This window comes from Mytilus trossulus, chromosome 6 (genome assembly GCF_036588685.1).
Source record: "Mytilus trossulus isolate FHL-02 chromosome 6, PNRI_Mtr1.1.1.hap1, whole genome shotgun sequence".
Taxonomy (NCBI): domain Eukaryota; kingdom Metazoa; phylum Mollusca; class Bivalvia; order Mytilida; family Mytilidae; genus Mytilus; species Mytilus trossulus.
This window is the reverse complement of record NC_086378.1, coordinates 14,971,574-14,986,326: the sequence shown is the minus strand read 5'-3', so window position 1 is coordinate 14,986,326 and position 14,753 is coordinate 14,971,574. Positions and strand designations below refer to the sequence as shown.

Sequence of the window (14,753 nt, the reverse complement as noted above, 5' to 3'; positions counted from 1 at the left end):
TCTCACATGTCTGTTTTGAATTTAATGTTTGAATCTTATTAATTGTGATTGATATAACTTTTCCTATAAATTGTTTTTGCAATAAATGAAACACAAATACATATACATACACAAATTATATGATGCATGCACAATGAAAAATAATAATATTATTATGCCGATCCTCTTCTGTGGAACAAAAGTCCACCTGCGAAATATTGGAGATCTGTCTCTGGATGTACACCAACACGCGAAAATAAGTCATATGGAGATCTGTGTCTTATGTACTCCATATGCAAGTGAATAAAATAAAATTCTCTCTCTCTTTGCGTCATCTAAATTATAGTGATTCAAATTTAACCTGATTGTTATAGAGTTTTTATTGATCATGTTTTTACTTATTTTTGTATTTATACACGAAGATTTGATTGTATGAATTCCACCAGATTTTTATAATTTTTACAATTTTTTTCTTTTCTTTTTTTCTTCTTTTACTTCATTGATTTTGTTTTTATATTTATTATTTTTAATTCTTTAATTTTTCTACCCTCCTTTCTGTGTGTTAGAATTGTTACAGTAATATAATCTTTATCAAATAAATGTAGGTTATTATTATTCTGATTTGTTATGGAAGTAAAACTAATTATTTATCTACATGACAGATTGTTCAGAAATCTCAACCTGTTTCTGAAGCAAACTGCAAGTTTAGAAAAAAATCTTTTCTTGATTGCTCTCGCGTGCCAAAAAAAAAGTATATATAGTGACGATCAAATATCAAAACATATGTTCATATCTCTGACAATCTTACTTTACCTGCCAACGTATGTTTAATTGTCTGACAAAATATTTACTATAATAATGATATCTGTAATAAATTTAAATAGTTTCATTTTACTCTCTATTTTTGTTATGAATGTATCTTAAATATATAATTCATCCTTGTCGACTTAGTTTTTAATAATAGTCTTTTATTTGAACAACTTCAACCAAAAACAAAAAGGATATGCTGCAAACGATGTAAACATCTTTTTTAGAGCAATTTAATCATTTTGTCTACCCAAGTAGACTAGTACCATTGAGCAAGTGGCCTGGGGCTCTTATTGTTGCTCTTTAGTTGGGATTTTGTCTCGTCGACATTTTCCCTCGATAAGAAATATCTTCCCTCATTGTTTATAATGGGGAACCAAATATTTGAAACCTAATATTACGATCAATTGCACTCTTTTTGATGTTTAAAAAGGACCTAGTTCAAGATACCTTTTATTTGAACCATATCTCCTTAAGTAATTGTTCATGTTCATGTTTATTTTTACCAATGACTTCATACTTTGCGAATACTAAAAATATCTGTTCCTTCAGATTTTTATTTTGGTAAAGACTAAGCAATCTGTGTTTAAGAATATAATGTTATGTTGTTTTATGTCAGATATAAATAATGAGAGCAATCAAGTGGTTAGTTACTCAAATTTAGTACTAATTGTTATAAAATGCATTTGAATGCGAATTGAATGAAAGGTCACTTTATTTTTCGTTTAGAAGTATTCAAATTTGATCTTTTTTTATACAAGTAATTTATTAATTAATGAATTTTTAAAATTCCCTTTTTTTTTTTTACTATATATGGTTTCAGTAGAGAGAGAGAGAAATATAGTAAAAGCAACAGTCTTACCGTACATGTGAATACAAAAATAAGACGAGTTGGAAATGAAATTACTGTCCATAGATAATATTGGAAATATTGTTAGAAAACATTAATATTGTTCGTGTGTGGTTTGAAAGTCTGTTCTGGTCTGATCCTTCGGGTTGTCACAATTGTCCATAAGTAACTAACTGTAACTGGTTCCGTAAGAATTGTTGGAATCGTCATGGATTGTTTTGAAATTCGGGCTCCTGAATTGAGGTTCTGTAGTAGCTATATTACCAGTGGCGATTGTCCGGTATGGAATCGTTCCTAACATCACATAGGTAGATTTTAATGAATTGGCTTAGGGTACTGTTTGTCTCCTCTGGGTTGCTAAATTTCTGTCTCCACTTGGTAAGGTCGTTTGACTTTTCCTTTGATGTCATAAAGAAGGTTCGGGTCCTCAAACCATATTGTTGTAATTGTAATGTACGGGCAGTAGACTTACGTTTGCTTTTATAGTCACTACTCATTACCCGACATTCTTGTTCCCCAGACAAGATTGAGCGTCGTTTGTAAATGATGGAATGTGTTGCCAAAACATTTGTTGCTTCGTAATATGCAAAATGTATTTATTTGTTTTTGAAAAGCATTTGGACTTTTATTTCTTAAATTAAATGAAATAATATTTTTGGAAGAATTTCAATTTCCGATCTCTATTATAATTGATAATTAAAGATTTGTTAAATTTTAATTAATATCTTGTGTACGTCAATCTTCGCATCTAAACTTTTTGATTGGTTATTAATAACTATCGCGTGTGCCTAAATGTATTACTGAATATTCATGATGCTGTAGTATCTACACATTCTGTGAATATGGTTATAACCTTGGATGTAATATCAATTCGACATACACATCTGTCCGTCGACCTGGCAACCTTCTAAACGCGTGCCAAATAACTAATGAGGTTCTTGACTTGTACTATTTTTGTTAATCATGCATCTAAGATAATGCTTGTTATTCGCTATCTTGTTTATGTGTTTTCTTCTTATTTTATTTTCCTATATCAACGAATCATTTGACATTTATATTCTCTTTTACTTTTAACTATCTTAATAACCTATAAACATATATTTTTGTTTAAATAAGTTCTATTTTATTTCAATTTCTAATTATTTCTGAAAACGTCCTAAATCCTTTCATAACACATTTCGCGTACAATAACCCAAATGTGCATGGTTTTACCTCTGCGGTAGTATCCATTCGCGGATCTAGAATTTTTCATAAGTAGGGGCCCACTGACTGCCTAAGAGGGCCCGCTGCTGTCACCTTCCAGTGATTCCCTATATAAGTTCAAATCAAGGAGAAACGTAATCTGAAGAATACAATATGACATTTTGAGAATCGCTTTTGTTACAAGTTTGAAAAGCTATATATTTGATGAAGAATGAATGAGGAGTTTGTATTTCAATTTGAAAATACATGTTTCATAAATCCTAAAGTCATCAACTAAGTTTTTTTTCATTTGTTGCAAGTGCATTTTTCACATAATTCTACAATAAAAATTCCTCGCATCTTTGAAAATTCTACATTAATAATGACTGCACTAACAGTGATAATTCATCGCATCTATAGTTAAAATGGATCGCTTTCAATAATCGATATGCTATATTATGATGCTTTTATAACACTTATTTGAACTTTAATGCTATGTTTGTTTATTATAAAGACATATCACAATGAAAATATGTTAAAACTTAACTTAAAATCCTTTAACTTGATATTTTCAAAACGTAAACAAATACAGTTTTCCCATGATCCTTTATTCTACAATAGACATACCCGCATATAACAGTAAAAATGAACTAGCTGGATTCGCACTTTATATACACTGGTACCGTAGTCTTGTAAAATAGGATATTATAAAAAAAAAATGGCTATATAAAGACTCAGTGGAAATCATTTCTGAAGATCTCCAGGTAGCATAGTGTTGATTTATCATTTATGAATGTATAGAGATATAAGGACCTTGATACATTATACATCATTCATTGCATTTAGGTAAATTTTCACACTAGAGAAGTACATTATGATGATAATGGGAGTTTATAACGACCTTGACTAGCTATACCGCCCACGCACGTTCGGTGAAGTAAATTAATACGAGTTGCTCCCTTTAAAGGCAAGTGACTAGTGAGAACTACCGTTGTTTGTAATAATCATAAACTCATTTTGTACAATAACATCAGCATTTGTTCCTTTTTTCATTTGAGCCCATTAACGATAGTTGAAAAGAAGCGGAGTCACTTGAGGTTTGCCGATTGAAAACTTGCCTGATGTGAAAAAAAAAACCCCCATTTTACTAAGGGGAATAACTCTCATTTCCTATAGTTGTAAAGATACAGTTACTTAAGGACACTAAAATCACTGTACTTCCATAACATGGCTTTCTTTAGAGAAAATAAACCATGATTAATTATTTTTCATTCTATTTCCAGTCAAAAGAAATCAGATAACGTAATCTGATCGTCCCAATGATAATTATGGGGTATAGCTAAATCTTTGATCTTCTTCAAAATCGTTTAAATGACCATTATGACAATCAGAATAGACACTACATAGGAGTAACCGTAATAAGAGACCCTAAAATGTATAATTCGTTGAAATAGCATCCGAATCGTCCTTGATCTAGTTTGAATAAAGCGCTTCCTATAAAAATGTAAACAAAAACAATTCTAGTTTTTTAGTTGAAAGAGTACAATAAAATGTGAAAAATCCAAATAGCGAACTATGATGCTTGCAATAAAAAGTTATACTCTTTGAGAAAGTGTAAGCTCTGCAGTGTATTCCTCCGTACTGGTAACTAGCTTGAGTCTGGTTACGGGCAATGGTGTACGTAATTGGAATTTATTTTGTCTTTTCTGACAATGTTGATGTTGATAGCCTTATGGTTGCCTATACTTAGTTACATCCACTTCATCTGAACTTCAAATGGTGGATCGTCTCATTGGCAATCACACCACATCTCCTTATTTTTATATAAATTGGCGATTATTGGCAACACAATGAATAGATAATGTTTATTATTCTAATCTTTCAGTATTCTTTTTAAGAAATGGATGGGAGAAATTGACCAGTTGAGGTAGATCATAAGTAAATGTTTTTTGAGACAGAATTTTCTTATAATTTGTCAAAATGAAGATTTAACTATGCTTTTTTCAAAAATGTAATAAAAAGTATGGGTCACCGTGCTATTTTTCAAGCTATGAGTCGTTGAAAATTGCCTAAATTTGGTTAGTTTGTTCATGGAAAAACACATAAGAGTGCATAAAAAAAGTTCTATGAGAAATAAATTGAAAGAAGATAGGTTTCGTAATATGCTTTAAGAAAATAAAAAGAAAACATGGTGTCACCGAACTTGTTTTCTTGCCACAAGTAAAACTAAAAAAAGTCCCTATTAGCCTAGTATAAGTTTTGTACTAAAAGAGTTATCTCCCCTTAAATGGCTCATTTGCAAAAAATGATTTTAAAAACCAAAAAGGTTGATATTTGTGAAAATATTTTGGATAATACAATAAATTAACAAGTTTTCTTTATATAAATAAACAGTCCAACCATAAAATTACAAATCTGTTTCCATATTTGCTGATTTGGACAAATAACTAGACCGATTTTGTACTGAGATTGTACAATCCAAGATGGCGGTATACCATCAATCTACCTTAAGTGAAAAAAAAAGAGTTTTTCGAAGATCGTTAAATGTCAAACAGTCGAAGCTTTTGATTGTTATACACTTTCCCACCAAAATGAAATGTTGTTATTCAAATGACTGCTCTATTTTAACTCAAACGTTTATATAATTATGTAATTCTTTTTATATATATATATATACAATTTAGACTTGTTTATATATATATATATATATATATATATTTTAGATAAAACAATATAGTTCATTTATGTTAAGAAGGAAAAGGAAATGATAAAAAGGTCAAAATAAGAGAATACATCGTTATCGCTGGATATTAATTGACATTATACACTCCGTTTCATACATATTATACTATACCAAGGTAGATAATTGCCCGACTATGGTCAAATATATTCTGAGTGTCAATTTCTTATCAAAACCATTTATTTAAGTCAAAAATGCGAATTATTATTTTTGGGCAATTTTATCATTTCAAAAATCGCATTTTCATCTAAAAAAATCGATAATAGAACTCAAAGTTTTAAACTTAAACATGGTCTGCTTAAAATTTTAAACGCCTTTGAAATCGATCTTATGATATTTAAAAAGATTCTTAACACGTTTCATGTTTTACGAAAAACGGGAGAAAAAATCCTTTGTTTTTGAGCTTTTTTCATTCATGCAGATCACCGTGTTTTGATAAACTACTGAAAGTATATATTTTTGTGTTTCTGTTTTGGGGTGTTTATGCTTAGATTAACTTGAGTTGTTTTGTTTGTTGTTATAACGGTTCTAACTAAACGGTAAACCAGAACCTTTATATTTCAAGTGTACAAAATCTATCAAAACAATGCAACATTTACTTTCAATTTGATATATAATGTTTGCTTTTGTTTTTGAATCTAATCCTTTCTTTACTGTAATGTAATGATAACATTTTCCACTTGTCTCTCTCTTCTATCAAACGTTTTAATCTTTTAAATCAAATAGTCTTAAATATGGTAATAATACATATTATAGTCAGACCTTTACAGTAGATACATAAATCAGTAATACTATGAATTTTGATAAAAGTGAATTCAAGGACTTTTTGAAAATTACCATGTTTGTGAAATATAAAAATCCTGGTATGTCAAAATTCTCATCAATTTAAAGGGGTAGATTATACAAAATTTTAAAATTGAAAGCATTACAAGTGGAATTTTCAGTTAGTTGCCGATATTAAAAATTTATGAGATTTCTTTTAAATTTGTATCCTTAAAATCCCCAAAATACAGTAACCGTGCCAAATCCAATTGGGAAATTATCGCATCAAATAACCAGACAACAGCAAGTTTTGACATTTCGACCAAAAATTAAAAATCAACTATTTTGAGGGTACTGTAATAAGACTGTTATCATTAGTTTCGAACAAATTAATGCATATTCCCCATATCCAACAGAAAGATCCGTCCTCATAAGTCATATTTTTTTGAGAAAATGGTGAAATTATTAATTTAATGGTGCGCAGCATGCTCAGTTGAAAATATATCTGTGCCAATAATTTGCAAGAGATTTCGCCATTTCTTTCAGGAATAATGATTTGGTAGTCTTTCGCGTTTATGAGCTTTTAACTACATTTCGTCGACTTTAAGCGGCTAACTAAAGTTGACAATATCTACTGTCCCCGTTTTCTGCCAATCTATAATTCCTTATATCTAGCATTGACCACGGTGTATAATCATGACCATCACTGTGCTGTATTTGTCTATTCCAAAGATCACTTGTCTAGATCTCTTGTTGGACGTGACATTTCAATGAGGTCATAGAGACCTATATATCTCGAATTGATTCTATATAGATATAGGTAGATGTGGTATGAGTGCCAATGGGACAACTAGCCATCCAGGTCATAATTTGTAAAAGTAAACCATTTAAGGTCAAGGTAACGGCGTTCAACACAGAGTTTGGCTCACACCGAACAGCAATATCTTTGTAAATGAATGATGAATGTATTAAGGTGAAACAGACTCTATTATATACACTGTACATTTGATGTAAACTCCTTAATATCTCTATATACATTTTTTCATTTCAATACACATGTTTTTTATGTGTCATTCAATGAGTGACAAATGATAAAAAAAACCATAACTAACTTTAGAAAGTAAAGCTGATTATTAGCTTTAGAAATGCATATAAATGTGCATTACATAACCCAAATTATGTCACAAATAGTAAACATATTTAACTTATCTGTACTATTAAGTAAACTTCGTTTATGATATATATATATACCAATTGCAAAAAAAATTAAAAAAAATTAAAAAAAATAAACTTTGAAAACAAAAGATTATTTGATTAAAAATTAAATAAAAATCACAAAATATCTATCATAGTAAAATAAATCTATGATATTAAATCAGTGCGTTACATTGGTAGTACATCTTTCATGTCTGTTAAAAAACGGTATGGTCTCTGTGGAGAGGGGCCTCAAAAACTATATGATAATATGCAATCTTGTACTTCAATTATTCTTGTGATGCATTATGCATTACTAAGTTATTTTGTTAATTTCATGTATGCCATCAACCCCATTTGGTATAACTATGCATTTAATTTGAATACAGATTAAATTGTTCATTCTGAACAGACGCTTCAAAACATAGACAACAAGATGAAAGTAAAATGTTTTTAGAACATGCACAATGTGTACTTTTCTGTAAGCATGCACTTGTTAACATAATGATGTTTTTTTTTTATATTCGGAGAATTACGTCAAATGATTATTTTTTGGAAGGTGAAAGGAGGGATGTCATATGATACAAACAATAATTTCCCATATAGATTTAAGTTTTTTGTTTGTTAAAGTGCTGCAACTACAACAACTACTGGTACGGACAATGAATTCGAAACAAATACATTTTTTTTTATAAAGATGTTCACGAGCATGTTTTAACCAGAATGATCCAGAATAATGACGTGAAGTTTGTTTTATTTTGTTTTATTTGTAGAATATGTAGTACATCAATCATACAGAAACATATGTTACCGTAATAGTATTGTCAAGGACATTTTACTATTTGTGTAATATAAACATATCACACTATGATATATATTTACTTTTATATTTACAACAAAAGTTTCATCATTTTAATTTCAGCTCATAGAATAAAATTTTTCTTTTAAAAAAGAAACGGGCGCCTGGTATACAAATTTATATAAACCTGTACTTATTTTTGATGATTTTTTTACGACAATGCAAGGTCAATATAAATGAACAAAAACCGGGGTTATATGATTATATGGTTAAATGAAGTATACTAATGACTTACTGGGGTACATTCTAGGAACCATGCCTCCCTCGGCACGATCGACTGTTTTATCCTGGTTATCGGGTTTTGCAGAGTCGTCATATTCCACCAATGCTCCAAAAAGCACCAAGAAAACAACCTGACAAATAATCACAAAAATAGGAAATTTTATTCTCCGTACGTTCACCATTATTCCTCTTTTCCTTATCAGTATTGTACAATTACCAAAATCTTGACCGTTTAAAAGTGGTGTGTGGCTACCAGCAGCCAATAGAAATCGTTTTAAAAGACAACACCTATAACTATCAGCTGTTACACTATATATACTATATGGAAACTAATACGATCAACCGTTCAATCTTATGTGAACTTGTTAACTGGAATATATACAACAATTTAAACATGTTAAATGCGTACGTTTAAAAATTCGCTAAGCCAATGCATTAATCGCATTGCTGTGAAATTTAAACAATAGGTCATATAAATTAACAACTTAACTGCAAAGTGAACGATAACCCTGCACTTTGAAGTTAACTTTAGTTTTAAATCAATAGTAATAACCCAATTAATATTTCAAGTCCTGCAGATAAAAGGTAATAAACATATAATAAGAGTGGATTCATTTTAAAGAACGTATCAATTTGAACGAACAAAGTTCTATCTTTGTATTGTCTAAACTTGAATAAGATCAAATAGACAATAATTGACTGTATCATCAAGAATCCTAATTGTATGTATGTTTGGAAAATATCGTACTCTTGTTTGCCCAGATTCCTTTCTTGTAGTTTCAATATCTAGTAAATGTTAGTAAAAATCACCTTTTTATTCTCAATTCTAATATATTCCGTTATATTATATTATTTTACGTCCATTTCATCACATCATTTAGTAAATAAAGAGAGAGAGAGACTAAATAACATGAGAACAATGTAATACCACAAGTCATGTCTAACGAAATAGAAAACAACATGAGAAAACAAGGAATAGACAAACAACAAAAGACACAGTGTGTGTATAACAGAATCTCGTTAATCAGAATGACTATGACACAGTGGACGTGAAAACCACTGCTGCGAGACTGTCGTGAAATAGAAGTTCCCTTTTAAAAGAAGTTCTCAATATAAATGTTAAAAGACGGTAAAAGGTTTATAAATTTGTTCAAACAGGAACAGATAGGATGCCATTATTTATAAACAAGTGTCTTTGAATTTCTATTATGCGGAACAAATATAGGTTGGCTAGACAAAAACTTAAGACTTAGCATACGAACAATTCATTGAAAAATTTCCATATCTATTTCATACTCCGATTAAATATTGTAATTCTGTTAATTTTTCAAAAATATTTTTTTACTTCGGAATCAAAATTTATATAATTCTGATAAACAGTATACGAGGTCAATGTCTTCAGTGATATTCAATATCAGTTGTTATCACGTGAAAATTTATTAATTAGTTTCATGGAGTGCATTATTCTATTTACGACCTAAAATGTTCAGGTCTCACTGCGTCTTGTTTGCAAATTTATTCAAATTCTACATTCTTCTGTTTTGTTAAGGATGAATGACAAGGCTTCAATTTCAGTCGATTTCAATTTGTTATCATAACAAAGTCTTTTGACATAGGGTACATTTACTTCTGTTGTAAGCCAGTGGCAAATCCAGGGGGATAGGGGTTCCGGGGCTTGGACCCCCTTTTTTTAGACGACCAATCATGCATTTGAATGGGGAAATATGGTTGTCGACTCCCTCCCTCTATCCTGGATTTGAAACCCCCTTTTGGAAATGGCTGGATCCGCCCCTGTCATCTCTGGTAGGTCCGAGTTTTCGTAGTTGAATTATATCGTATTCGTTTATATATATGTATCTACTGAAGGACGGTAAGCAAATACAATCAAATTAAATCCATAAGCTATCTTCCAAGGAATAAAATTTATTTATATCATTAAACTTTCAAGTTAAACTGTTTTTGACAACATATATATATTGTACATTGGGACAGTATCCATTCGTTGTATTGTTCAATTGATACTACACAAGAATCATAGAATGTTGACCATTCAATTTCTGATTATAAATAATGTGGAGGATATATCCGATGTCACTGTCACATATGATGGGGTTTAATTGGGTTTCTTCATACTTTACCGATCAAAAGTATGAAGCACCAGAAATCTGTGTTTTTTCTAACAATAAGTTTGTACTACAAACAAGATAGCTCTTTGACTGTTTCGGATCTTGTTTTTCCTTCGCTTTCAAATATGACGCTTTGAGCGTTTCTGGTGAAAGTAAATCCAGGAACGCACTTTGGATGTATGAAATTGACAAAGTATATTTTTCATTTTCAACGCTGTAGATTTGAAATAGTTAAAAACTACGTGTCTCAATTTTGCAAACAGAATAGGATGACGATTTGGATTTATTTCCTTATTAAAATCTCGCAAAAAAATTAATGTAAGTTACAACTTTGGGTTTGTTAAGACCTCATTAAAAAGCCCCCCGTCCCCTTCTGCTTAGGTTTTTCTGGTATACAACTTTAAACACTGTTTAATGGTTTAACCAGGTGTCTCTAAAACTCATATATCAAGTTATTTGCCCAAAACAGAATTGACTACCAAATAAGAGGATGAGGTGTGGAAATACCAAATTGAAGTTTCAAATAACTACCGGTAGTACTTTTGAGGGTCCGATGATCAAGTTAAATGACATACATTTGTTAATGCTATTTATATAAAAAAATCAGTAACTAAATATTGTTATGCAACATACACCTCCAATTCACGAAATTAAAGAAGAAAATATGATTTACCAAAACGACCAATCCAAAATTATAACCATTGAAATTTAAAACCATGGTGTTATTTACTACAAGAAGAAATAAATCTTACCAATAGGGTTAAAATAAACTGACAAATAATCAGTTCTATCCTTTATCAAGGTTTAACATTTCGGTAAACAACCGACGCATATGACTATGTCTGTATTCCTGACTTATATCTAATATTCAGAGAAAAATGGTGTATTATGCTTAACAATTATGATTACATTTAGTCGAAAACGAATAAAACGCCATTGACTCCAATCATTCTGATATTCCTTGACACTATTTTTACCAAGATGCATTAATTCCAAAGTAATGCCATCTCTAAGTTTCTGCTACTTCGTATTATGAACTCTCTCTTAATGTAACTTTGTGCTACGATATCTTAAAATAGGACAAATTTAGTTTTTTCCGAGTGGCTTATAGATTATCCGAGTTGGTTGTTTTAATTTGAACAACACAAATCATTCTAAAATACCGTTCCTTCGCAATTTTGAGGACGTTCTTCAACAGCAATAATCTCATAGTTGTCGTTGCCTATATATTTATACACGAACAAACCTGCAGGTATAACTTCCTTTAAAATCATTTCATTTCTTTTAATTGTTTGACCAGCGACGGAACATGTAAAACAATAAAATTCACAGTGAAAATGAGAAACATCCCTTTCCTTTGGTCTTTGGAGAAAATATGTCTCAAACTGGATCACTATTCCTTATCTGTTATCACGGATATAAAGGTAATGCATTGTGAAAATAACAGAAGCAATCGACACAATTGCTTTTGCTAAGCCAAATGTCTTGATATGCATGTAAAAAGTAAAATAACAAAAATATCGAACTCCGAGGAAAATTCAAACAGAGAGTTTCCAATCAAATGTCAAAATCAAAAGCTCAAACATGTCAAACGAATGGATAACAACTATCATATTCCTGACTTGCTAAATATATTTGCTGTTTAAAATGATGGACTAAACGATGGATTTCAAGCTAGCTATATTCCTCCCTTGTATGACAGTCGCATGAAATTCTATTATATTGACAACAATCAGTGAACAAAACACAGAGATATAAAAGTTACAAATGTCAAAAATTTGGTTATAGCAGTCACAATTGTGAAACTCATTCGTCTTAAATGTAATTAATCACATATAGAGCGCCTCAATAAATTTAAGGCAATAAACTGATTTTATTTTTTTATCTACTCTAGAGTCATCTTCTGATCTAAAATAAAACTCAACTAATAAAAAAATGATAACATAAAGGTAAACTATATAGTCTTATCCCAGGCATAGATAACCTTAGCCGTATTTGGCACAACTTTTTGGAATTTTGGATCCCCAAGCTCTTCAATATTGTACTTATTTGGCTTTATAAATATTTTGATATGAGCGTCACTGATGAGTCTTATGTAGACGAAACGCGTGTCTGGCCTACTAAATTATAATCCTGGTACCTTTGATATCTATTAATACTGAAGATTGTTCCGGAAGAGTCTTAGAAGATCGCAGGGTTTCCAATTTTGGAGATAAGAACATTCCTATTTTTGACATTGAAAACTCTATAAGTTGCGTACTATTGTTTTTCTGTTTGTGTGTTTCATTTTTAGCCATGGCGTTGTCAGTTTACTTTCGACTCATGAGTATGAATGACCCTCTGGTATCTTGTCCCTCTTTAATTATATCTGGAAAAAAAAATGACAAATTGGCAATTCATGTGGTATATTTCTTCGAATTTCAATGGAAAACAGATACAGTAAATAAGGAGAATTCAGGTTCTGAGGAAAATTATAGAGCTACCATTAATGTTCTGCAATTGACCAGTTGCTTAACATGTCTAGTGGATAGAAAGGTTATGTCATATATGTTAACATGTAAAATTTAAAAGAGGTATGGCAATGGTTGATTTCCATACTGAGCTGGAGTTTTTGTTTTTGCTTTTAGGGCGTTGGACCTTTATCTCACCAAATGAATCACCAAAACAAATTTTCCATTTATAAGAACACCACTAAATATTGTGAAGTAAGTGTTTGCGCATGATGTTGTGAATTGCGTTCCTGAAATTTAACCATCACCATTCGATATATAAATATTCTTGACAAACCTATTAAAGGAAAATATTTCTAATATTGATGTAAGAAATGTCATGAGAAGCCACATGACTTATCTATTTGAAGTAGATCAAACAGAGCCATTATATAAAATTGAGAATTACATGAATACTTATTGACAGGTAGTCAGTTGAAAGTTGATTATGTAGCAAGGTTAATAAATAGAAACACAGTGAAAATATTGAGGCGTCAAAATCACAGGAACGGAAGTAAATTCATAGACGAATGCTAATACCCTTTATTTTTTAAGGAGTTTCGTCGTCGCTTTTTTGTAATTCTTAGTTCCATTTCCGATACCCGAGCAAATACACTACGATACTAATGTTTTTTTTTTACTGTACAGTAAAAAGCTAAAACATGTTCTAGAATACATGAACTTTATGGAAGAAATTTATCAAAGATTATTTCAAAATTCTGTTGAACAATTCTTGGTTCAATTTATTGGGTCGTTTGCTTGTTACTTGACAAAACTTTCTGCAATGAGAACAAGATTATTTGCCGTATCGACATATCCCACTGTGCTGTAAAAATGGGGAATTCAATTTTGTGACACACTGTGTTAAGCCGGTAAAATAGTCAAAAAATGTTAAAATTCCATAACTCCACAAATGGTCAAATGAAAATAACGGTTCAATATTGTCCACAACCCATGATGATAAGCAGTCTTACCAAACATGAAAGCTTTATGTCAAATTGTCTGGGTAGAGTTTCATTCACAAAGTGACTATTTCAATTCTCTCCAAAATAGTTAATTGAACAAAGTAAATATTTCAATTTTCCAAAACTTTTTCAAAGTATTACAAAACCCCCCCCAAAAAATCGGTCTTATTAAAAAATGGCGTTATGATATACTAGTAGTCAACGACAGATAATGGAAAATATTCTACCAAATACGAAGAGTTTTCCATTACAAGTCGTGGCCTTTTTTGAAATTTTTGAATTAAAAGGGATCTTCAATATGGCCAATTACCCATATTATCAAAAGATACTACCAAGTATTAGAGGTTTCTGTCAAACGATGTCAAAACACGTGCTTTCACAATTGTGTTATTGTCACAATGTTAGAAACAAGAGGCTCTCAAGAGCCCGTATCGCTCAATTGACTCTACTTGGGTTTTTGAAATCATATTAAAATTACAAAGTAACAGCACTTGGTCAGCACCTAATAAGGAACATGCATGCTATGTTTGGTTTCATTCCATTTAGTGGTTCTCTAAAATAAGTCATTTGACATTTGT

The 14,753-nt window shown here is 30.7% G+C and overlaps 1 protein-coding gene across 1 annotated transcript in view; it reads right to left on the bottom strand.

Moving 5' to 3' along the window:
* The window catches only part of LOC134720854 (ammonium transporter Rh type A-like), a 40,724-nt gene extending 31,768 nt beyond the window's left edge, over positions 1-8,956 (bottom strand). Inside the window, exon 1 of the mRNA XM_063583414.1 lies at positions 8,609-8,956. Coding sequence (XP_063439484.1) covers positions 8,609-8,777 — 169 coding nt within the window. The 5' untranslated portion in view covers positions 8,778-8,956. The remainder of the gene's footprint in view (positions 1-8,608) is intronic.
* Between the last annotated feature and the right edge of the window lie 5,797 nt (positions 8,957-14,753).